The sequence below is a fragment of the Bombina bombina genome, chromosome 7, assembly GCF_027579735.1.
Source record: "Bombina bombina isolate aBomBom1 chromosome 7, aBomBom1.pri, whole genome shotgun sequence".
Taxonomy (NCBI): Eukaryota; Metazoa; Chordata; class Amphibia; order Anura; family Bombinatoridae; genus Bombina; species Bombina bombina.
This window is the reverse complement of record NC_069505.1, coordinates 6,913,581-6,937,283: the sequence shown is the minus strand read 5'-3', so window position 1 is coordinate 6,937,283 and position 23,703 is coordinate 6,913,581. Positions and strand designations below refer to the sequence as shown.

The window sequence follows — 23,703 nt, the reverse complement described above, 5'->3', positions numbered from 1 at the left end:
ATTGGAGTGGTGTGTTTCTGGCCTATAATATGATAACTGTATAATTGGAGTGGTGTGTTTATGGTTCATAATGAGATAACTGTATTATTGGAGTGGTGTGTTTCTGGTTTATAATGAGATAACTGTATAATTGGAGTGGTGTGTTTCTGGTTCATATTGAGATAACTGTATAATTGGAGTGGTGTGTTTCTGGTTCATAATGAGATAAGTATATAATTGGAGTGGTGTGTTTCTGGTTCATAATGAGATAAGTGTATAATTGGAGTGGTGTGTTTCTGGCCTATAATATGATAACTGTATAATTGGAGTGGTGTGTTTCTGGTTCATAATGTTATAACTGTATAATAGAAGTGGTGTGTTTCTGGTTCATAATGAGATAACTGTATAATTGGAGTGGTGTGTTTCTGGCCTATAATATGATAATTGTATAATTGGAGAGGTGTGTTTCTGGTTCATATTGAGATATCTGTATAATTGGAGTTGTGTGTTTCTGGTTCATAATGAGATAACTGTATAATTGGAGTGGTGTGTTTCTGGTTCATAATATGATAACTGTATAATTGGAGTGGTGTGTTTCTGGCCTATAATATGATAACTGTATCATTGGAGTGGTGCGTTTCTAGTTCATAATGTGATAACTGTATAATTGGAGTGGTGTGTTTCTGGCTCATAATGAGATAACTGTATAATTGGAGTGGTGTGTTTCTGGCCTGTAATATGATAACTGTATAATTGGAGTGGTGTGTTTCTGGCCTATAATATGATAACTGTATAAATGGAGTGGTGTGTTTCTGGTTCATAATGAGATAACTGTATAATTGGAGTGGTGTGTTTCTGGTTCATAATGAGATAACTGTATAATTGGAGTGGTGTGTTTCTGGCCTATAATATGATAACTGTATAATTGGAGTGGTGTGTTTCTGGCCTATACTATGATAACTGTAATACTTGGAGTGGTGTGTTTCTGGTTCATAATGAGATAACTGTATAATTGGAGTGGTTTGTTTCTGGTTGAGATAACTGTATAATTGGAGTGGTGTGTTTTTGGTTCATAATGAGATAACTATAATTGGAGTGGTGTGTTTCTGGTTCATAATATGATAACTGTATACTTGGAGTGGTGTGTTTCTGGTTCATAATGAGATAACTGTATAATTGGAGTGGTGTTTTTCTGGTTCATAATGAGATAACTGTATAATTGGAGTGGTTTGTTTCTGGTTCATATTGAGATAACTGTATAATTGGAGTGGTTTGTTTCTGGTTCATAATGAGATAACTGTATAATTGGAGTGGTGTGTTTCTGGTTCATATTGAGATAACTGTATAATTGGAGTGGTGTGTTTCTGGTTCATAATGAGATAAGTATATAATTGGAGTGGTGTGTTTCTGGTTCATAATGAGATAAGTGTATAATTGGAGTGGTGTGTTTCTGGCCTATAATATGATGACTGTATAATTGGAGTGGTGTGTTTCTGGTTCATAATGTGATAACTGTATAATAGAAGTGGTGTGTTTCTGGTTCATAATGAGATAACTGTATAATTGGAGTGGTGTGTTTCTGGCCTATAATATGATAATTGTATAATTGGAGAGGTGTGTTTCTGGTTCATATTGAGATATCTGTATAATTGGAGTTGTGTGTTTCTGGTTCATAATGAGATAACTGTATAATTGGAGTGGTGTGTTTCTGGTTCATAATATGATAACTGTATAATTGGAGTGGTGTGTTTCTGGCCTATAATATGATAACTGTATCATTGGAGTGGTGCGTTTCTAGTTCATAATGTGATAACTGTATAATTGGAGTGGTGTGTTTCTGGCTCATAATGAGATAACTGTATAATTGGAGTGGTGTGTTTCTGGCCTGTAATATGATAACTGTATAACTGGAGTGGTGTGTTTCTGGCCTATATGATAACTGTATAAATGGAGTGGTGTGTTTCTGGTTCATAATGTGATAACTGTATAAATGGAGTGCTGTGTTTCTGGTTCATAATGAGATAACTGTATAATTGGAGTGGTGTGTTTCTGGCCTATAATATGATAACTGTATAATTGGAGTGGTGTGTTTCTGGCCTATAATATGATAACTGTAATACTTGGAGTGGTGTGTTTCTGGTTCATAATGAGATAACTGTATAATTGGAGTGGTTTGTTTCTGGTTGAGATAACTGTATAATTGGAGTGGTGTGTTTCTGGTTCATAATGAGATAACTCTATAATTGGAGTGGTGTGTTTCTGGTTCATAATATGATAACTGTATACTTGGAATGGTGTGTTTCTGGTTCATAATGAGATAACTGTATAATTGGAGTGGTGTGTTTCTGGTTCATAATGAGATAACTGTATAATTGGAGTGGTTTGTTTCTGGTTCATATTGAGATAACTGTATAATTGGAGTGGTGTGTTTCTGGTTCATAATGAGATAACTGTATAATTGGAGTGGTGTGTTTCTGGTTCATATTGAGATAACTGTATAATTGGAGTGGTGTGTTTCTGGTTCATAATGAGATAAGTATATAATTGGAGTGGTGTGTTTCTGGTTCATAATGAGATAAGTGTATAATTGGAGTGGTGTGTTTCTGGCCTATAATATGATGACTGTATAATTGGAGTGGTGTGTTTCTGGTTCATAATGTGATAACTGTATAATAGAAGTGGTGTGTTTCTGGTTCATAATGAGATAACTGTATAATTGGAGTGGTGTGTTTCTGGCCTATAATATGATAATTGTATAATTGGAGTGGTGTGTTTCTGGTTCATATTGAGATATCTGTATAATTGGAGTTGTGTGTTTCTGGTTCATAATGAGATAACTGTATAATTGGAGTGGTGTGTTTCTGGTTCATAATATGATAACTGTATAATTGGAGTGGTGTGTTTCTGGCCTATAATATGATAACTGTATCATTGGAGTGGTGTGTTTCTAGTTCATAATGTGATAACTGTATAATTGGAGTGGTGTGTTTCTGGCTCATAATGAGATAACTGTATAATTGGAGTGGTGTGTTTCTGGCCTGTAATATGATAACTGTATAACTGGAGTGGTGTGTTTCTGGCCTATATGATAACTGTATAAATGGAGTGGTGTGTTTCTGGTTCATAATGTGATAACTGTATAAATGGAGTGCTGTGTTTCTGGTTCATAATGAGATAACTGTATAATTGGAGTGGTGTGTTTCTGGCCTATAATATGATAACTGTATAATTGGAGTGGTGTGTTTCTGGCCTATAATATGATAACTGTAATACTTGGAGTGGTGTGTTTCTGGTTCATAATGAGATAACTGTATAATTGGAGTGGTTTGTTTCTGGTTGAGATAACTGTATAATTGGAGTGGTGTGTTTCTGGTTCATAATGAGATAACTCTATAATTGGAGTGGTGTGTTTCCGGTTCATAATATGATAACTGTATACTTGGAATGGTGTGTTTCTGGTTCATAATGAGATAACTGTATAATTGGAGTGGTGTGTTTCTGGTTCATAATGAGATAACTGTATAATTGGAGTGGTTTGTTTCTGGTTCATATTGAGATAACTGTATAATTGGAGTGGTTTGTTTCTGGTTCATAATGAGATAACTGTATAATTGGAGTGGTGTGTTTCTGGTTCATATTGAGATAACTGTATAATTGGAGTGGTGTGTTTCTGGTTCATAATGAGATAAGTATATAATTGGAGTGGTGTGTTTCTGGTTCATAATGAGATAAGTGTATAATTGGAGTGGTGTGTTTCTGGCCTATAATATGATAACTGTATAATTGGAGTGGTGTGTTTCTGGTTCATAATGTGATAACTGTATAATAGAAGTGGTGTGTTTCTGGTTCATAATGAGATAACTGTATAATTGGAGTGGTGTGTTTCTGGCCTATAATATGATAATTGTATAATTGGAGAGGTGTGTTTCTGGTTCATATTGAGATATCTGTATAATTGGAGTTGTGTGTTTCTGGTTCATAATGAGATAACTGTATAATTGGAGTGGTGTGTTTCTGGTTCATAATATGATAACTGTATAATTGGAGTGGTGTGTTTCTGGCCTATAATATGATAACTGTATTATTGGAGTGGTGCGTTTCTAGTTCATAATGTGATAACTGTATAATTGGAGTGGTGTGTTTCTGGCTCATAATGAGATAACTGTATAATTGGAGTGGTGTGTTTCTGGCCTGTAATATGATAACTGTATAATTGGAGTGGTGTGTTTCTGGCCTATATGATAACTGTATAAATGGAGTGGTGTGTTTCTGGTTCATAATGTGATAACTGTATAAATGGAGTGCTGTGTTTCTGGTTCATAATGAGATAACTGTATAATTGGAGTGGTGTGTTTCTGGCCTATAATATGATAACTGTATAATTGGAGTGGTGTGTTTCTGGCCTATAATATGATAACTGTAATACTTGGAGTGGTGTGTTTCTGGTTCATAATGAGATAACTGTATAATTGGAGTGGTTTGTTTCTGGTTGAGATAACTGTATAATTGGAGTGGTGTGTTTCTGGTTCATAATGAGATAACTCTATAATTGGAGTGGTGTGTTTCCGGTTCATAATATGATAACTGTATACTTGGAATGGTGTGTTTCTGGTTCATAATGAGATAACTGTATAATTGGAGTGGTGTGTTTCTGGTTCATAATGAGATAACTGTATAATTGGAGTGGTTTGTTTCTGGTTCATATTGAGATAACTGTATAATTGGAGTGGTTTGTTTCTGGTTCATAATGAGATAACTGTATAATTGGAGTGGTGTGTTTCTGGTTTATATTGAGATAACTGTATAATTGGAGTGGTGTGTTTCTTGTTCATAATGAGATAACTGTATAATTGGAGTGGTGTGTTTCTGGTTCATAATGAGATAAGTGTATAATTGGAGTGGTGTGTTTCTGGCCTATAATATGATAACTGTATAATTGGAGTGGTGTGTTTCTGGTACATAATGTGATAACTGTATAATTGGAGTGGTGTGTTTCTGGTTCACAATGAGATACCTGTATAATTGGAGTGGTGTGTTTCTAGCCTATAATATGATAACTGTATAATTGGAGTGGTGTGTTTCTGGTTCATAATGTGATAACTGTATAAATGGAGTGCTGTGTTTCTGGTTTATAATGAGATAACTGTATAATTGGAGTGGTGTGTTTCTGGTTCATAATGTGATAACTGTATAAATGTATAAATGGAGTGCTGTGTTTCTGGTTTATAATGAGATAACTGTATAATTGGAGTGGTGTGTTTCTGGCCTATAATATGATAACTGTATAATTGGAGTGGTGTGTTTCTGGCCTATAATATGATAACTGTATAATTGGAGTGGTGTGTTTCTAGTTCATAATGTGATAACTGTATAATTGGAGTGGTGTGATTCTGGCTCATAATGAGATAACTGTATAATTGGAGTGATGTGTTTCTGGCCTGTAATATGATAACTGTAATACTTGGAGTGGTGTGTTTCTGGTTCATAATGAGATAACTGTATAATTGGAGTGGTGTGTTTCTGGTTCATAATGAGATAACTGTATAATTGGAGTGGTGTGTTTCTGGTTCATAATGAGATAACTGTATAATTGGAGTGGTTTGTTTCTGGTTCATATTGAGATAACTGTATAATTGGAGTGGTTTGTTTCTGGTTCATAATGAGATAACTGTATAATTGGAGTGGTGTGTTTCTGGTTCATATTGAGATAACTGTATAATTGGAGTGGTGTGTTTCTGGCCTATAATATGATAACTGTATAATTGGAGTGGTGTGTTTCTGGTTCATAATGAGATAACTGTATAATTGGAGTGGTGTGTTTCTGGTTCATAATGAGATAACTGTATAATTGGAGTGGTGTGTTTCTGGTTCATAATGAGATAAGTGTATAATTGGAGTGGTGTGTTTCTGGCCTATAATATGATAACTGTATAATTGGAGTGGTGTGTTTCTGGTTCATAATGTGATAACTGTATAATTGGAGTGGTGTGTTTCTGGCCTATAATATGATAACTGTATAATTGGAGTGGTGTGTTTCTGGCCTATAATATGATAACTGTATCATTGGAGTGGTGCGTTTCTAGTTCATAATGTGATAACTGTATAATTGGAGTGGTGTGTTTCTGGCTCATAATGAGATAACTGTATAATTGGAGTGGTGTGTTTCTGGCCTGTAATATGATAACTGTATAATTGGAGTGGTGTGTTTCTGGCCTATATGATAACTGTATAAATGGAGTGGTGTGTTTCTGGTTCATAATGTGATAACTGTATAAATGGAGTGCTGTGTTTCTGGTTCATAATGAGATAACTGTATAATTGGAGTGGTGTGTTTCTGGCCTATAATATGATAACTGTATAATTGGAGTGGTGTGTTTCTGGCCTATAATATGATAACTGTAATACTTGGAGTGGTGTGTTTCTGGTTCATAATGAGATAACTGTATAATTGGAGTGGTTTGTTTCTGGTTGAGATAACTGTATAATTGGAGTGGTGTGTTTCTGGTTCATAATGAGATAACTCTATAATTGGAGTGGTGTGTTTCTGGTTCATAATATGATAACTGTATACTTGGAGTGGTGTGTTTCTGGTTCATAATGAGATAACTGTATAATTGGAGTGGTGTGTTTCTGGTTCATAATGAGATAACTGTATAATTGGAGTGGTTTGTTTCTGGTTCATATTGAGATAACTGTATAATTGGAGTGGTTTGTTTCTGGTTCATAATGAGATAACTGTATAATTGGAGTGGTGTGTTTCTGGTTTATATTGAGATAACTGTATAATTGGAGTGGTGTGTTTCTTGTTCATAATGAGATAACTGTATAATTGGAGTGGTGTGTTTCTGGTTCATAATGAGATAAGTGTATAATTGGAGTGGTGTGTTTCTGGCCTATAATATGATAACTGTATAATTGGAGTGGTGTGTTTCTGGTAGATAATGTGATAACTGTATAATTGGAGTGGTGTGTTTTTGGTTCACAATGAGATACCTGTATAATTGGAGTGGTGTGTTTCTGGCCTATAATATGATAACTGTATAATTGGAGTGGTGTGTTTCTGGCCTATAATATGATAACTGTATAATTGGAGTGGTGTGTTTCTGGCCTATAATATGATAACTGTATAATTGGAGTGGTGTGTTTCTGGCCTATAATATGATAACTGTATAATTGGAGTGGTGTGTTTCTAGTTCATAATGTGATAACTGTATAATTGGAGTGGTGTGATTCTGGCTCATAATGAGATAACTGTATAATTGGAGTGATGTGTTTCTGGCCTGTAATATGATAACTGTATAATTGGAGTGGTGTGTTTCTGGCCTATAATATGATAACTGTATAATTGGAGTGGTGTGTTTCTGGTTCATAATGAGATAACTGTATAATTGGAGTGGTGTGTTTCTGGTTCATAATGAGATAACTGTATAATTGGAGTGGTTTGTTTCTGGTTCATAATGAGATAACTGTATAATTGGAGTGGTGTGTTTCTGGTTCATAATGAGATAACTGTATAATTGGAGTGGTGTGTTTCTGGTTCATAATGAGATAACTGTATAATTGGAGTGGTGTGTTTCTGGTTCATAATGAGATAAGTGTATAATTGGAGTGGTGTGTTTCTGGCCTATAATATGATAACTGTATAATTGGAGTGGTGTGTTTCTGGTTCATAATGTGATAACTGTATAATTGGAGTGGTGTGTTTCTGGTTCATAATGAGATACCTGTATAATTGGAGTGGTGTGTTTCTGGCCTATAATATGATAACTGTATAATTGGAGTGGTGTGTTTCTGGCCTATAATATGATAACTGTATAATTGGAGTGGTGTGTTTCTGGCCTATAATATGATAACTGTATAATTGGAGTGGTGTGTTTCTGGCCTATAATATGATAACTGTATAATTGGAGTGGTGTGTTTCTGGTTCATAATGTGATAACTGTATAATTGGAGTGCTGTGTTTCTGGTTCATAATGAGATAACTGTATAATTGGAGTGGTGTGTTTCTGGCCTATAATATGATAACTGTATAATTGGAGTGGTGTGTTTCTGGCCTATAATATGATAACTGTATAATTGGAGTGGTGTGTTGCTGGTTCATAATGAGATAACTGTATAATTGGAGTGGTGTGTTTCTGGTTCATAATGAGATAACTGTATAATTGGAGTGGTTTGTTTCTGGTTCATATTGAGATAACTGTATAATTGGAGTGGTGTGTTTCTGGCCTATAATATGATAACTGTATAATTGGAGTGGTGTGTTTCTGGCCTATAATATGATAACTGTATAATTGGAGCGGTGTGTTGCTGGTTCATAATGAGATAACTGTATAATTGGAGTGGTGTGTTTCTGGTTCATAATGAGATAACTGTATAAATGGAGTGGTGTGTTTCTGGCCCATAATGAGATAACTGTATAATTATAACTGTATAATTGGAGTGGTGTGTTGCTGGCCCATAATGAGATAACTGTATAATTGGAGTGGTGTGTTTCTGGTTCATAATGTTTTGGGAATATGTTAGAACTCTCATCTTTTCTTTATATACAAAGACTGGGAACCATAAATCCCACCTCCTAGCACACATACCCTGCTCCTTTATCTATTACACCTCCCTTTGCTTCTTCTATTCTTCTACGTTTTCATCTGGCTCACACACACTCAGGCTCAGGTTGGAGGGATAATTTAGGTGTGACACTGCTGATCGCTACTCAGAATTCAGTTCTTAATATGAAGATGAACCCGGGACCCTGCACAGGATGTTGGAAATTTAAATATTTCTCCAGCTGGTACTTACATACAACACACCCCTGATCAGGACACATAAGTCTTAATACACAAAGAGGGCACGGTATTATTTTCTATTAATACAAAGACATTGGGGCACATAACTCTTACAGCCTTCAGAAATGCTGAAAACAGGACACAAACCGCTATCTTTCTTTAATTATATAGAAATCTGAATGTATATGTCTGACATTAAAGGGATGTGCAACACTTAGATAATAGAAAATGTTTAGTTATTTATGGTTTAAATAAAAACCTTTGCAATATACGTTTATGGTTTATTCTCCCCTCCTGAAATTTAACTCTGAAAAGATTAGTTTTCCAAATTCTCATAGAAATCAGGAGTACACACCGCAGATTTCACAACCTGCTAGATTCTACACACTTTTTAAACAAATGAAATTTGATAACAGACGTAAATTGGAACTTTTACATGTTTCTTTAATTGCACACGCCATCTGAATAGTGACGGTTACATTTTGACCTTAATGTCTCATTAATAGAATTTTTTTTCTAATACCACAGGCCTCACAATTCCTAGGGACTAGGGTGTCATGAGTACTAGGCTTTTATACCTGGGGGCCGATTTATCATGGCCCGAATGGGGCCGTATACCCGTTTCCGCGCGAGCCTTCAGGCTCGCCGGAAACAGGAGTTAAGAAGCAGCGGTCTTAAGACTGCTGCTCCTTAACTTGTCCGCCTGCTCTGAGGCAGCGGACAGCAATCCGCCCAATCGTATACGATTGGGTTGATTGATGCCCACTGCTAGAGGCCGATTGGCCGAGAATCTGTAGGGCGCGGCATTGCACTTGCAGTTCACCAGAACTGCTTGTACAATGATAAATGCTGACAGCATATGTCGGCATTTATCGATGTCTGGCAGACATGATCACTACAGCGGATCATGTCTGCCAGACACAAGATAAATTGTCCCCCTGGTCTTTTTTTATGGGAAATTCAATAGATAAACACCTATAAATGAAACTAGTAAAGTAGTTTTTTTTATTTCTGGCTACCTCATACATATGATATAAGTTTATCAATATATACAGTATAATTTGTGATATTTGTAATATATATTTCAAAATAATCTTTTTTTTAGTAAACATATCTTCTCTTCATTTATCTCAAGATTTAATTATCTATAAAATATTTAATTACGGAAAATAAAGCATTGCCAAATATATTCTTTGTTTATTTTGCTAAAAAATAGCAATAAGATTAATATACACATGGTTATATCTGGTGTGACTGTGAGGTTAGTAAGCCCTTTTGGACCAAGGTGACAACTTATATGAAATCTTCCCTAGACTGCTCTATGGAATCATTTTCATTAATTGTCCATTTCAATTCTCCATCAAAAACTGTTTAAAATGATGAGAAATAGAGTAAACCAAGTCTCTATGGGAGGTGCGCAAAGTTCAAAAGAATGTTCAGTATGAGGATGTTCCCAGGGTATTCCGAAGAAACGGGCAGCACTCTTGTAAAATGAGGGTGGGTACCTAAAAATCAAAGAGAAAGAGAGAGGCGCCTCATGGGACAGTATCGGTACAACCAAATCAGGTATACAAAAGGACAGCCCGTAATGGGGTATACTCACAAGGAGAGCGGCATATAGGGATGCCTAGTCGAGCAGGACGGGACTATACGTCGCCCGACAGACGTGCACAGCAGTGCGTGAAGGCGTCAGCTCACAGGGTCCGTTCAGCCAATCAGCGGCTAAGGAGAGCCAGCATCGAACGTCACAGCTATTCAAGGAGTAACCTATGCAAGGCTTAGCGTGTGATCGACAGGTCAGCAAACCAATCAGAAAAGTGGATCAGGATAATGAAGAGCAAGGAGTGATGTAGATATAAAAACTCGTATTTATTGAGTTAGTTAAAAACAATTGGCATACAGCAACGCGTTTCTCGACCTACGGGTCGTTTCATCAGGCTGATACTGCCTATCTCACAACTTGCTCTACTTATAGTATTTAATATCCTATCAAATGCTGACCTCACTCACACACCCCTTACACCTGTTCATGGGTAATATATATGTCAAAAAGGGCCATATCAAGTCTCCATCAACATATGAGCCATGATTATAGGACAGTGTTAGAAAGGATACTAATCTCTATCTTCCACTTATATTATATTATGTATTATGTTATGACCATAGCTTATTAACTAGTTAGAGTTTGGGGGGATTCCTATGTCATATCTGGGTCCCTTTGTTTATAATTTTTTATATATATAATGCATTTGTTTTTTATAATTTATATGTTATGCATGCTAGGCTCTAATGGCCTGTTTTATCTGTGAGACTAGGACACATGTTTGCTAGAAAAGACACATATTATATAGTAACGTTCATTCGAAATTACGCAACTCTTCACTATTTGGTTGCAATGACGCTACTATTTTTATATATACATGAAATGTATCATTATTACTCAAAGACGTTACACCAAGGATCAATGAAGTTGTTTAATATTGTGATTAATTGTGTTCATATTTTACTATTTTTATCAGAGTTGTTATATATATATATTTTAATATGATGTTAAGATGAATTGCTACCACTTTTAATATCAAATTTATTTGAAAGCCGATGTGGCTTACGTCACACACACACCCCACCCATAGGACGAATGTGAATGGCCACCAACCAATTCCGTGTTTGGCTTTCTGATTGGCCCCCTATAGGGGTGTGTGAGTGAGGTCAGCATTTGATAGGATATTAAATACTATAAGTAGAGCAAGTTGTGAGATAGGCAGTATCAGCCTGATGAAACGACCCGTAGGTCGAGAAACGCGTTGCTGTATGCCAATTGTTTTTAACTAACTCAATAAATACGAGTTTTTATATCTACATCACTCTTTGCTCTTCATTATCCTGATCCACTTTTCTGATTGGTTTGCTGACCTGTCGATCACACGCTAAGCCTTGCATAGGTTACTCCTTGAATAGCTGTGACGTTCGATGCTGGCTCTCCTTAGCCGCTGATTGGCTGAACGGACCCTGTGACCTGACGCCTTCACGCACTGCTGTGCACGTCTGTCGGGCGACGTGTAGTCCCGTCCTGCTCGACTAGGCATCCCTATATGCCGCTCTCCTTGTGAGTATACCCCATTACGGGCTGTCCTTTTGTATACCTGATTTGGTTGTACCGATACTGTCCCATGAGGCGCCTCTCTCTTTCTCTTTGTTTAAAATGATGCTAAACTGTGCTAAGTGCCTTTTTCTGCTTTATTGGAAGCAAACATTATGCCCTTTTATGGAAATGGCAGAAAAACGTTATTATGTTAAAAAAGATAAACTAGAATGGTTTTCCTAAAGGCAGAATTCTATTGGAGTGGAGTACGTGGTTGGAGCTGGGGGAGGCCTCATTTGGTATATCTTATTATTATAATTTGTTGCATATCTTACGGCTAGATTTAGAGTTTTGTCGGTAACGACCCGCGTAGCTAACACTGGCTTTTTTCTGGCCGCACCTCTAAAATAACTCTGGTATTGAGAGTCCACAGAATGGCTGCGTTAGGCTCCAAAAAAGGAGCGTAGAGCATTTTTAACGCAACTGCAACTCTCGATACCAGAGTTGCTTACGGACGCGGCCAGCCTCAAAAACGTGCTCGTGCATGATTCCCCCATAGGAAACAATGGGGCTGTTTGAGCTGAAAAAAACCTAACACCTGCAAAAAAGCCGCGTTCAGCTCCTAACGCAGCCCCATTGTTTGCTATGGGGAAACACTTCCTACGTCTGCACCTAACACCCTAACATGTACCCCGAGTCTAAACACCCCTAAACTTACACTTATTAACCCCTATTCTGCCGCCCCCGCTATCGCTGACCCCTGCATATTATTTTTAACCCCTAATCTGCCGCTCCGTAAACCGCTGCTACTTACATTATCCTTATGTAGCCCTAATCTGCTGCCCCTAACACCGCCGACCCCTATATTATATTTATTAACCCCTAATCTGCCCCCCACAACGTCGCCTCTACCTGCCTACACTTATTAACCCCTAATCTGCCGAGCGGACCGCACCGCTATCATAATAAAGTTATTAACCCCTAATCCGCCTCACTAACCCTATAATAAATAGTATTTACCCCTAATCTGCCCTCCCTAACATCGCCGACACCTAACTTCAAACATTAACCCCTAATCTGCCGACTGGAGCTCACCGCTATTCTAATAAATGTATTAACCCCTAAAGCTAAGTCTAACCCTAACACTAACACCCCCCTAACTTAAATATAATTTAAATCTAATGAAATAAATTAACTCTTATTAAATAAATTATTCCTATTTAAAGCTAAATACTTACCTGTAAAATAAATCCTAATATAGCTACAATATAAATTATAATTATATTATAGCTATTTTAGGATTAATATTTATTTTACAGGTAACTTTGTATTTATTTTAACCAGGTACAATAGCTATTAAATAGTTAAGAACTATTTAATAGCTAAAATAGTTAAAATAATTACAAAATTACCTGTAAAATAAATCCTAACCTAAGTTACAATTAAACCTAACACTATACTATCATTAAATTAATTAAATAAAATACCTACAATTATCTACAATTAAACCTAACACTACACTATCAATAAATAAATTAAATACAATACCTACAAATAACTACAATGAAATAAACTAACTAAAGTACAAAAAATAAAAAAGAACTAAGTTACAAAAAAATAAAAAAATATTTACAAACATAAGAAAAATATTACAACAATTTTAAACTAATTACACCTACTCTAAGCCCCCTAATAAAATAACAAAGACCCCCAAAATAAAAAATGCCCTACCCTATTCTAAATTACTAAAGTTCAAAGCTCTTTTACCTTACCAGCCCTGAACAGGGCCCTTTGCGGGGCATGCCCCAAAGAATTCAGCTCTTTTGCCTGTAAAAAAAAACATACAATACCCCCCGCCCCCCAACATTACAACCCACCACCCACATACCCCTAATCTAACCCAAACCCCCCCTTAAATAAACCTAACACTAAGCCCCTGAAGATCATCCTACCTTGTCTTCACCATACCAGGTTCACCGATCGGTCCTGGCTCCAAAATCTTCATCCAACCCAAGCGGGGGCTGGCGATCCATCATCCGGCGGCTGAAGAGGTCCAGAAGAGGCTCCAAAGTCTTCATCCTATCCGGGAAGAAGAGTAGATCCGGACCGGCAACCATCATCTTCCAAGCGGCATCTTCTATCTTCATCCGATGAGGACCGGCTCCATCCTGAAGACCTCCACCGCGGACCCATCTTCATCCGGCGACATCCAACTGAAGAATGACGGTTCCTTTAAGGGACGTCATCCAAGATGGCGTCCCTCGAATTCCGATTGGCTGATAGGATTCTATCAGCCAATCGGAATTAAGGTAGGAATATTCTGATTGGCTGATGGAATCAGCCACTCAGAATCAAGATCAATCCGATTGGCTGATCCAATCAGCCAATCAGATTGAGCTCGCATTCTATTGGCTGATTGGAACAGCCAATAGAATGCAAGCTCAATCTGATTGGCTGATTGGATCAGCCAATCGGATTGAACTTGATTCTGATTGGCTGATTCCATCAGCCAATCAGAATATTCCTACCTTAATTCCGATTGGCTGATAGAATCCTATCAGCCAATCGGAATTCGAAGGACGCCATCTTGGATGACGTCATTTAAAGGAACCGTCATTCGTCGTTCAGTCGTCGGCCAGGATGGATGTTCCGCGTCGGAGGTCTTCAGGATGCTGCCGCTCCGCTCCGGATGGATGACGATAGAAGATGCCGCTTGGATGAAGACTTCAATCGGATGGAAGACCTCTTCTGCCCCGCTTGGATGAAGACTTCTACCGGATCATGGACATCTTCAGCCCCCCGCTTGGGCTTGGATCAGGACATCGGAGGAGCTCTTCTGGACCGATCGGTGAACCTGGTATGGTGAAGATAAGGTAGGAAGATCTTCAGGGGCTTAGTGTTAGGTTTATTTAAGGGGGGTTTGGGTTAGATTAGGGGTATGTGGGTGGTGGGTTGTAATGTTGGGGGGGTATTGTATGTTTTTTTTTACAGGCAAAAGAGCTGAACTTCTTGGGGCATGCCCCGCAAAGGGCCCTGTTCAGGGCTGGTAAGGTAAAAGAGCTTTGAACTTTAGTAATTTAGAATAGGGTAGGGCATTTTTTTATTTTGGGGGGCTTTGTTATTTTATTAGGGGGCTTAGAGTAGGTGTAATTAGTTTAAAATTGTTGTAAGATTTTCCTTATGTTTGTAAATATTTTTTTATTTCTTGTAACTTAGTTCTTTTTTATTTTTTGTACTTTAGTTAGTTTATTTCATTGTAGTTATTTGTAGATATTGTATTTAATTAATGTATTGATAGTGTAGTGTTAGGTTTAATTGTAGGTAATTGTAGATATTTTATTTAATTAATTTAATGATAGTGTAGTGTTAGGTTTAATTGTAATTTAGGTTAGGATTTATTTTACAGGTAATTTTGTTATTATTTTAACTAGGTAACTATTAAATAGTTATTAACTATTTAATAGCTATTGTACCTGGTTAAAATAATTCCAAAGTTGCCTGTAAAATAAATATTAATCCTAAAATAGCTACAATGTAATTATAATTTATATTGTAGCTATATTATGATTTATTTTACAGGTAAGTATTTAGCTTTAAATAGGAATAATTTATTTAATAAGAGTTAATTAATTTCGTTAGATTAAAATTATATTTAATTTAGGGGGGTGTTAGTGTTAGGGTTAGACTTAGCTTTAGGGGTTAATACATTTATTAGAATAGCGATGAGCTCCGGTCGGCAGATTAGGGGTTAATAATTGAAGTTAGGTGTAGGCGATGTTAGGGAGGGCAGATTAGGGGTTAATACTATTTATTATAGGGTTAGTGAGGCGGATTAGGGGTTAATAACTTTATTATTGTAGCGATGCGGTCCGCTCGACAGATTAGGGGTTAATAAGTGTAGGCAGGTGGAGGCGACGTTGAGGGGGCAGATTAGGGGTTAATAAATATAACATAGGGGTCGGCGGTGTTAGGGGCAGCAGATTAGGGGTACATAAGGATAACTTTAGTAGCGGCGCTTTGCGCTTGGCAGATTAGGGGTTAATTATTGTAGGTAGTTGGCGGTGACGTTGTGGGGGGCAGATTAGGGGTTAATAAATATAATACAGGGGTCGGCGGTGTTAGGGGCAGCAGATTAGGGGTACATAAGTATAACGTAGGTGGCGGTCGGCAGATTAAGGGTTAAAAAAATTTAATCGAGTGGCGGCGATGTGGGGGGACCTCGGTTTAGGGGTACATAGGTAGTTTATGGGTGTTAGTGTACTTTAGAGTACAGTAGTTAAGAGCTTTATGAACCGGCGTTAGCCCAAAAAGCTCTTAACTCCTGAATTTTTTCTGCGGCTGGAGTTTTGTCGTTAGATTTCTAACGCTCACTTCAGCGACGACTCTAAATACCGGAGTTAGAAAGATCCCATTGAAAAGATAGGATACGCAATTTACGTAAGGGGATCTGCGGTATGGAAAAGTCGCGGCTGCAAAGTGAGCGTTAGACCCTTTTTTGAATGACTCCAAATACCGGCGGTAGCCTAAAACCAGCGTTAGGAGCCTCTAACGCTGGTTTTCACGGCTACCGCCAAACTCTAAATCTAGGCCTTAGTGTCTTATATTCCTTGTTGTACGTATTAATCATGTTTTCTTTTAATATAGTGCTGATGTAGACTACTTAAATCAATATAGATCATATGTGAACCGTGATGTTGAAGACATAGCAATTCTCATATGTGTAGCAATAACATGAGGCGTATATGTGCAGCCACCAATCAGCAGCTCCTGATCCTACCTAGGTATCCGTTTCAACAAAGGATAGCAAGAGAACATAACAAATTAGATAATAGAAGTAAATTGGAAAGTCGTTTATAATTGCATGCTCTATCTAAATCATGAAAGAAAAAACAGAATTTATGCTTACCTGATAAATTTCTTTCTCTTGTGATGTATCGAGTCCACAGATTCATCCATACTTGTGGGATATTCTCCTTCCCTACAGGAAGTGGCAAAGAGAGCACCCACAGCAGAGCTGTCTATATAGCTCCTCCCTTAGCTCCGCCCCCCAGTCATTCGACTGAAGGCTAGGAAGAAAAAGGAGAAACTATAGGGTGCATCCATACTTGTGGGATACCAATACCAAAGCTTTAGGACACGGATGAAGGGAGGGACAAGACAGGTACCCTAAACGGAAGGCACCACTGCTTGTAAAACCTTTCTCCCAAAAATAGCCTCCGAAGAAGCAAAAGTATCGAATTTGTAAAATTTGGAAAAAGTATGAAGCGAAGACCAAGTCGCCGCCTTACAAATCTGCCATTTGGAAAGCGGCATCTGTAATGAAAGAATTAGCCAACTTAAGGGCCTTAATTCTATCCATAATATCCTCTAATGGAGTCTCCACCTAGAGAGCCTCTTCTAGAGCCTCAAACCAGAAAGCAGCTGCAGTAGTTACAGGAACAATGCATGCAATAGGTTGGAGAAGAAAACCTTGATGAACAAAAATTTTCTTTAGGAGACCGTCTAATTTTTTATCCATAGGATCTTTGAAAGCACAACTGTCTTCGATAGGTATAGTTGTACGCTTAGCAAGAGTAGAAATAGCTCCCTCCACCTTAGGAACAGTCTGCCATGAGTCCTGTATGTCAGATATGGGAAACATTTTCTTAAAAACAGGAGGGGGAGCGAACGGAATACCTGGTCTATCCCACTCCTTAGTAACAATAGTCACAATCCTCTCTTAGGGACTGGAAAAACATCAGTGTAAACAGGAACCTCTAAGTATCTGTCCAGTTTACACAATTTCTCTGGGACCACTATAGGGTCACAATCGTCTAGAGTAGCTAATACCTCCTTGAGCAATACACGGAGGTGTTCAAGTTTAAATTTAAAGGCCGTCATATCAGAATCTGTCTGAGGGAGCGTCTTTCCTGAATCAGAAATCTCTCCCTCAGATAACAAATCCCTTACCCCTACTTCAGAACATTTTGAGGGTATATCGGATACGGCTACTAAAGCGTCAGACGGCTCAGCATTTGTTCTTAACCCAGAGCTGTCACGCTTTCCTTGTAAACCAGGCAGTTTAGAGAAAACCTCTGTGAGGGTTTTATTCATAACTATGGCCATGTCTTGTAAAGTAAATGAATTCGACGCATTAGAGGTACTTGGCGTCACTTGTGCGGGCGTTACTGGTTGTGACACTTGGGGAGAGCTAGATGCTAAACCCTCATTTCCTTCTAACTGCGAATCATCTAGTGCAATATTTTTAAGTGCTAAAATATGCTCTTTATAATTTATAGACATATTAGTGCAAGTGGGACACATTCTAAGAGGGGGTTCCACAATGGCTTCTAAACACATAGAACAAGGATTTTCCTTGGTGTCAGACATGTTAAACAGGCTAGTAATGAAACAAACAAGCTTGGAAAACACTTTAGTCAAAGAAAATAACACTTTAAACAAAAACGGTACTGTGCCTTTGAGAGAAAAAAAGCTGCACAAACTCTGCAAAACAGTGTAAAAAAGCAGTAAACAAAACGAAATTTTTACAGTAGCATCATAAAGCCTTAGTAACTTTGCACCACTATGCAAATAAACAATTAACCCCTTAATGTAAAAACCGGATTGAAAAAACTTAAAAACCGGTAAAATAACGTTCAGCACCTTGCCACAGCTCTGCTGTGGCGCCTACCTGCCCTTTAGGTACAATTTGTGGGGGAAAAAAAACCTCTTTACAGCCCTCAAATACAGCAGGAATCTCTGGAGAAGTAGCTGGATGCTTCTGAGGTAAATAAACTGTGCAACTGAAAATAGGCCCCTCCCACCTCACTCGATGTTATGGGACCTAAAAGAAACACCACAGAGTGTTTCTTAAACTAGCCATGTGGGTTAATAAACCTTAAACAAGCCACAAAGACCCCTTAAAGTCCCTCAAAAAACGTTATATTTGTAATTAAACCAAAAGTTTTTTCCTATCAGTGTCACCAGTACCTATGAGTCCTTTATGCAAGCTTGGATTCCTCTTTTACTGAATACAGCTTACCTTTCCCTCATGGGGATATTGCCAGCCTTTTCTAGAAATAACACAGTCTGTCTAGAAAAAAATAGACTGAACATACCTTAATGCAGTTTAGCCTGCAAACTGTTCCCCCAACTGAAGTTTTCCTGTACTCTTCAGCCCTTGTGAGAACAGCAGTGGGTCTTAGTTACAAAATGCTAAGATCATCATCCTCCTTGCAGAAATCTTCATCCCTTTTCTGCCAGAGAGTAAATAGTACACACCGGTACCATTTAAAATAACAAACTTTTGCTTGAGAAAATAAAAACTAACATTTTTGTCACCACACTCACTTTACCCTTCCTAGCAGTTAAGCAGGCAAAGAGAATGACTGGGGGCGGAGCTAAGGGAGGAGCTATATAGACAGCTCTGCTGTGGGTGCTCTCTTTGCCACTTCCTGTAGGGAAGGAGAATATCCCACAAGTATGGATGAATCCGTGGACTCGATACATCTTACAAGAGAAAAATGGGTTTCACGTTCCTTTAAAGGGACACACAAAAAAAACAACACATTTTTCTTTCATGATTTGGAAAGAACATACAATTTAAAACAACGTTTCAATTTACTTCTTTTATCAGATTTGCTTCATTCTCTTATCCTTTAATGAAGGAACAGCATTGCATTACTGGCAGCTAGCTGAACACATCTAGTCAGCCAATCACAAGAGACAAATGTGTGCAGGCACCAATCAGCAGCTAGCAGAACACATCTAGTTAGCCAATCACAAGAGACAAATGTGTGCAGGCACCAATCAGCAGCTAGCTCCCACTAGTGTAGGATATCTGCGTATTCTTTTTCAACAAGGGATACCAAGAGAACAAAGCACATTTGTGTGAAAATGACATGCTCTTTCTCACTGGTTTCCAAACCTGTCCTCAGACTCCCTAACAGGACACATTGTGAGGATATCTGAACTGGAGCACAGGTGAAATAATCAGCTGATTAGTAACCATGGTTATTTTACCTGCTCTCATCCAAGGTAATCCAGAAAACCTGGCCTGTTGGGGAGGCTTGAAAACCAGTGCTCTATCTGAATCATGCAAGTTTAGTTTTGACTTTCCTGTCCCTTTAAGCATAGGCTTTGTGGATTAGCTGTAATTCTCTTTTAATGTATTGATATTCTTTTTTAGTATTATACTAGCACATTGTTATTATGTATACTCATAGCACATTGTCATGTGACTGTTTATCTGTTCATGAAATGACACAAAACAAATAGCAATAAGTTACCTCTGTGACAATAGTAGAAGCAAACACACTGCTATCGTAGACCCAGCCATCTAAGCACTTCTCTGTGTGGTTCCACTGTGTAATGTTAGGCAAGATAATAGACTGGCGTCCTGTAAACCGCTGGCAAGTCTCATGCTTTTTATTCTCATCCATGGGTACAAACTCTGAAAGCAAATCATGGTAAAAATTGTCCACAGTTCCGTTATCTAACACCGGGAACCGACAGCGATGTTGAGGTATAGCAGCTGTGAAGTTTTGCAGAAAATTATGAGAGGCCATAAAAAACATAGGAATCAGAAGCATAAAAACTTCCAGTATCTGGAAACGACCCATCCCTCCGATGCTTTCAAGAAGGTCATTGAAACCCATGATGGACACTCTCTGGAAATGTCTGGAAAGGTATGAATGTTAGCTTTGGACCTATATAGGAATACAAACTCTGTCTTGGTGCATGAAGTATCACCTTAAGAAGGTGTTACTCTTCATGAGATCTTAGGTAAATAAATCTATCATTTACTAACGTTATATTCTTACACAATCTCTCTAATCGTTAATTTGAGGTCTGGTTAAAACATCACCATTTGGTACTGTACAAAGGGGACTGCAAATGTAAGGGAAAAGCAGTAGTTTATACCAGTCAGTGATCCTGTAATAGATATATAGAGCCAGTGATTACCTGGGGAGATTACAATCTAATAGATATATAGAGCCAGTTATTACCTGGGGAGATTACAATCTAATAGATATATAGAGCCAGTGATTACCTGGGGAAATTACAATCTAATATATATATAGAGCCAGTGATTACCTGGGGAGATTACTATCTAATAGATATATAGAGCCAGTGATTACCTACAGAGATTACAATCTAATAGATATATAGAGCCAGTGATTACCTGGGGAGATTACAATCTAATAGATATATAGAGCCAGTGATTACCTGGGGAGATTACAATCTAATAGATATATAGAGCCAGTGATTTCCTGGGGAGATTACAATCTAATAGATATATAGAGCCAGTGATTACCTGGGCAGATTACAATCTAATATATATATAGAGCCAGTGATTACCTACAGAGATTACTATCTAATAGATATATAGAGCCAGTGATTACCTACATAGATTACAATCTAATAGATATATAGAGCCAGTGATTACCTGGGGAGATTACAATCTAATATATATATATAGAGCCAGTGATTACCTACAGAGATTACTATCTAATAGATATATAGAGCCAGTGATTACATACAGAGATTACAATCTATTAGATATATAGAGCCAGTGATTACCTGGGGAGATTAAAATCTAATAGATATATAGAGCCAGTGATTACCTGGGGAGATTACAATCTAATAGATATATAGAGCCAGTGATTACCTGGGGACATTACAATCTAATAGATATATAGAGCCAGTGATTACCTGGGGAGATTACAATCTAATAGATATATAGAGCCAGTGATTACCTACAGAGATTACAATCTAATAGATATATAGAGCCAGTGATTACCTACAGAGATTACAATCTAATAGATATATAGAGCCAGTGATTACCTACAGAGATTACAGTCTAATAGATATATAGAGCCAGTGATTACCTACAGAGATTACAATCTAATAGATATATAGAGCCAGTGATTACCTAGAGAGATTACAATCTAATACATATATAGAGCCAGTGATTACCTACAGAGATTACAATCTAATAGATATATAGAGCCAGTGATTACCTACAGATATTACAGTCTAATAGATATATAGAGCCTGTGATTACCTACAGAGATTACAATCTAATAGATATATAGAGCCAGTGATTACCTACAGAGATTACAGTCTAATAGATATATAGAGCCAGTGATTACCTACAGAGATTACAGTCTAATAGATATATAGAGCCAGTGATTACCTACAGAGATTACAATCTAATAGATATATAGAGCCAGTGATTACCTACAGAGATTACAATCTAATAGATATATAAAGCCAGTTATTACCTACAGAGATTACAGTCTAATAGATATATAGAGCCAGTGATTACCTACAGATATTACAATCTAATAGATATATAGAGCCAGTGATTACCTACAGAGATTACAGTCTAATAGATATATAGAGCATGTGATTACCTACAGAGATTACAATCTAATAGATATATAGACACAGTGATTACCTACAGAGATTGCAATCTAATAGATATATAGAGCCAGTGATTACCTACAGAGATTACAATCTAATAGATATATAGAGCCAGTGATTACCTACAGATATTACAGTCTAATAGATATATAGAGCCAGTGATTACCTACAGATATTACAATCTAATAGATATATAGAGCTAGTGATTACCTACAGAGATTACAATCTGATATATAGAGCCAGTGATAACCTACAGAGATTACAATCTAATAGATATATAGAGCCAGTGATTACCTACAGAGATTTCAATCTAATAGATATATAGATCCAGTGATTACCTACAGAGATTACAATCTAATAGATGTATAGAGCCAGTGATTACCTACAGAGATTACAGTCTAATAGATATATAGAGCCAGTGATTACCTACAGATATTACAATCTAATAGATATATAGAGCCAGTGATTACCTACAGAGATTACAGTCTAATAGATATATAGAGCATGTGATTACCTACAGAGATTACAATCTAATAGATATATAAAGCCAGTGATTACCTACAGAGATTACAATCTAATAGATATATAGAGCCAGTGATTACCTGGGGAGATTACAATCTAATAGATATATAGACACAGTGATTACCTACAGAGATTGCAATCTAATAGATATATAGAGCCAGTGATTACCTACAGAGATTACAATCTAATAGATATATAGAGCCAGTGATTACCTACAGAGATTACAATCTGATATATAGAGCCAGTGATTACCTACAGAGATTACAATCTGATATATAGAGCCAGTGATTACCTACAGAGATTACAATCTGATATATAGAACCAGTGATTACCTACAGAGATTACACTCTAATAGATATATACAGCCAGTGATTACCTACACAGATTACAATCTAATAGATATATAGAGCCAGTGATTACCTACAGAGATTACAATCTAATAGATATATGGGGGGGTAGTTATCAAGCCGTCAACCTCAAATACGCTGGAATTCCGCAGCGTATTTGTGGCGAGGCTGATTCGCCTTAGTTATCAAAGGCTAAAGACCGGCAAAAGTAGAATTTTGTGACGTAAACTTCGATCCGCCGGACTCCGTCCGACACAGATCGATTCTTACGTCACTCCAGATGTTCCGCACACAAGTGCGGCACAATCTCACAACTTTTGCTAGTTATCAAAAAACTAGCAGGTACGCTCGGCACTTTTACGGCCCAGCGTACCTGGTTTTCAAACCGCCACCCTGGAGGCGGCGGATCCCATAGGAATCAATGGGAGTCTGACCATAGCGAAAGTACAAGTTCGCTGCTGACAGACATCCCATTGATTCCTATGGGAGCTGTCTACACCTAACACCCTAACATGTACCCCGAGTCTAAACACCGCTAATCTGACCCCCCCTACACCGCCGCAACTAAATAAAGTTATTACCC

The 23,703-nt window shown here is 37.5% G+C and overlaps 1 protein-coding gene across 1 annotated transcript in view; it reads right to left on the bottom strand.

Moving 5' to 3' along the window:
* Window positions 1-20,480, bottom strand: part of LOC128635713 (solute carrier family 22 member 6) — an 83,044-nt gene extending 62,564 nt beyond the window's left edge. The window contains exon 1 of the mRNA XM_053688838.1: window positions 20,112-20,480. Coding sequence (XP_053544813.1) covers window positions 20,112-20,480 — 369 coding nt within the window. The remainder of the gene's footprint in view (window positions 1-20,111) is intronic.
* Window positions 20,481-23,703: the final 3,223 nt, after the last annotated feature.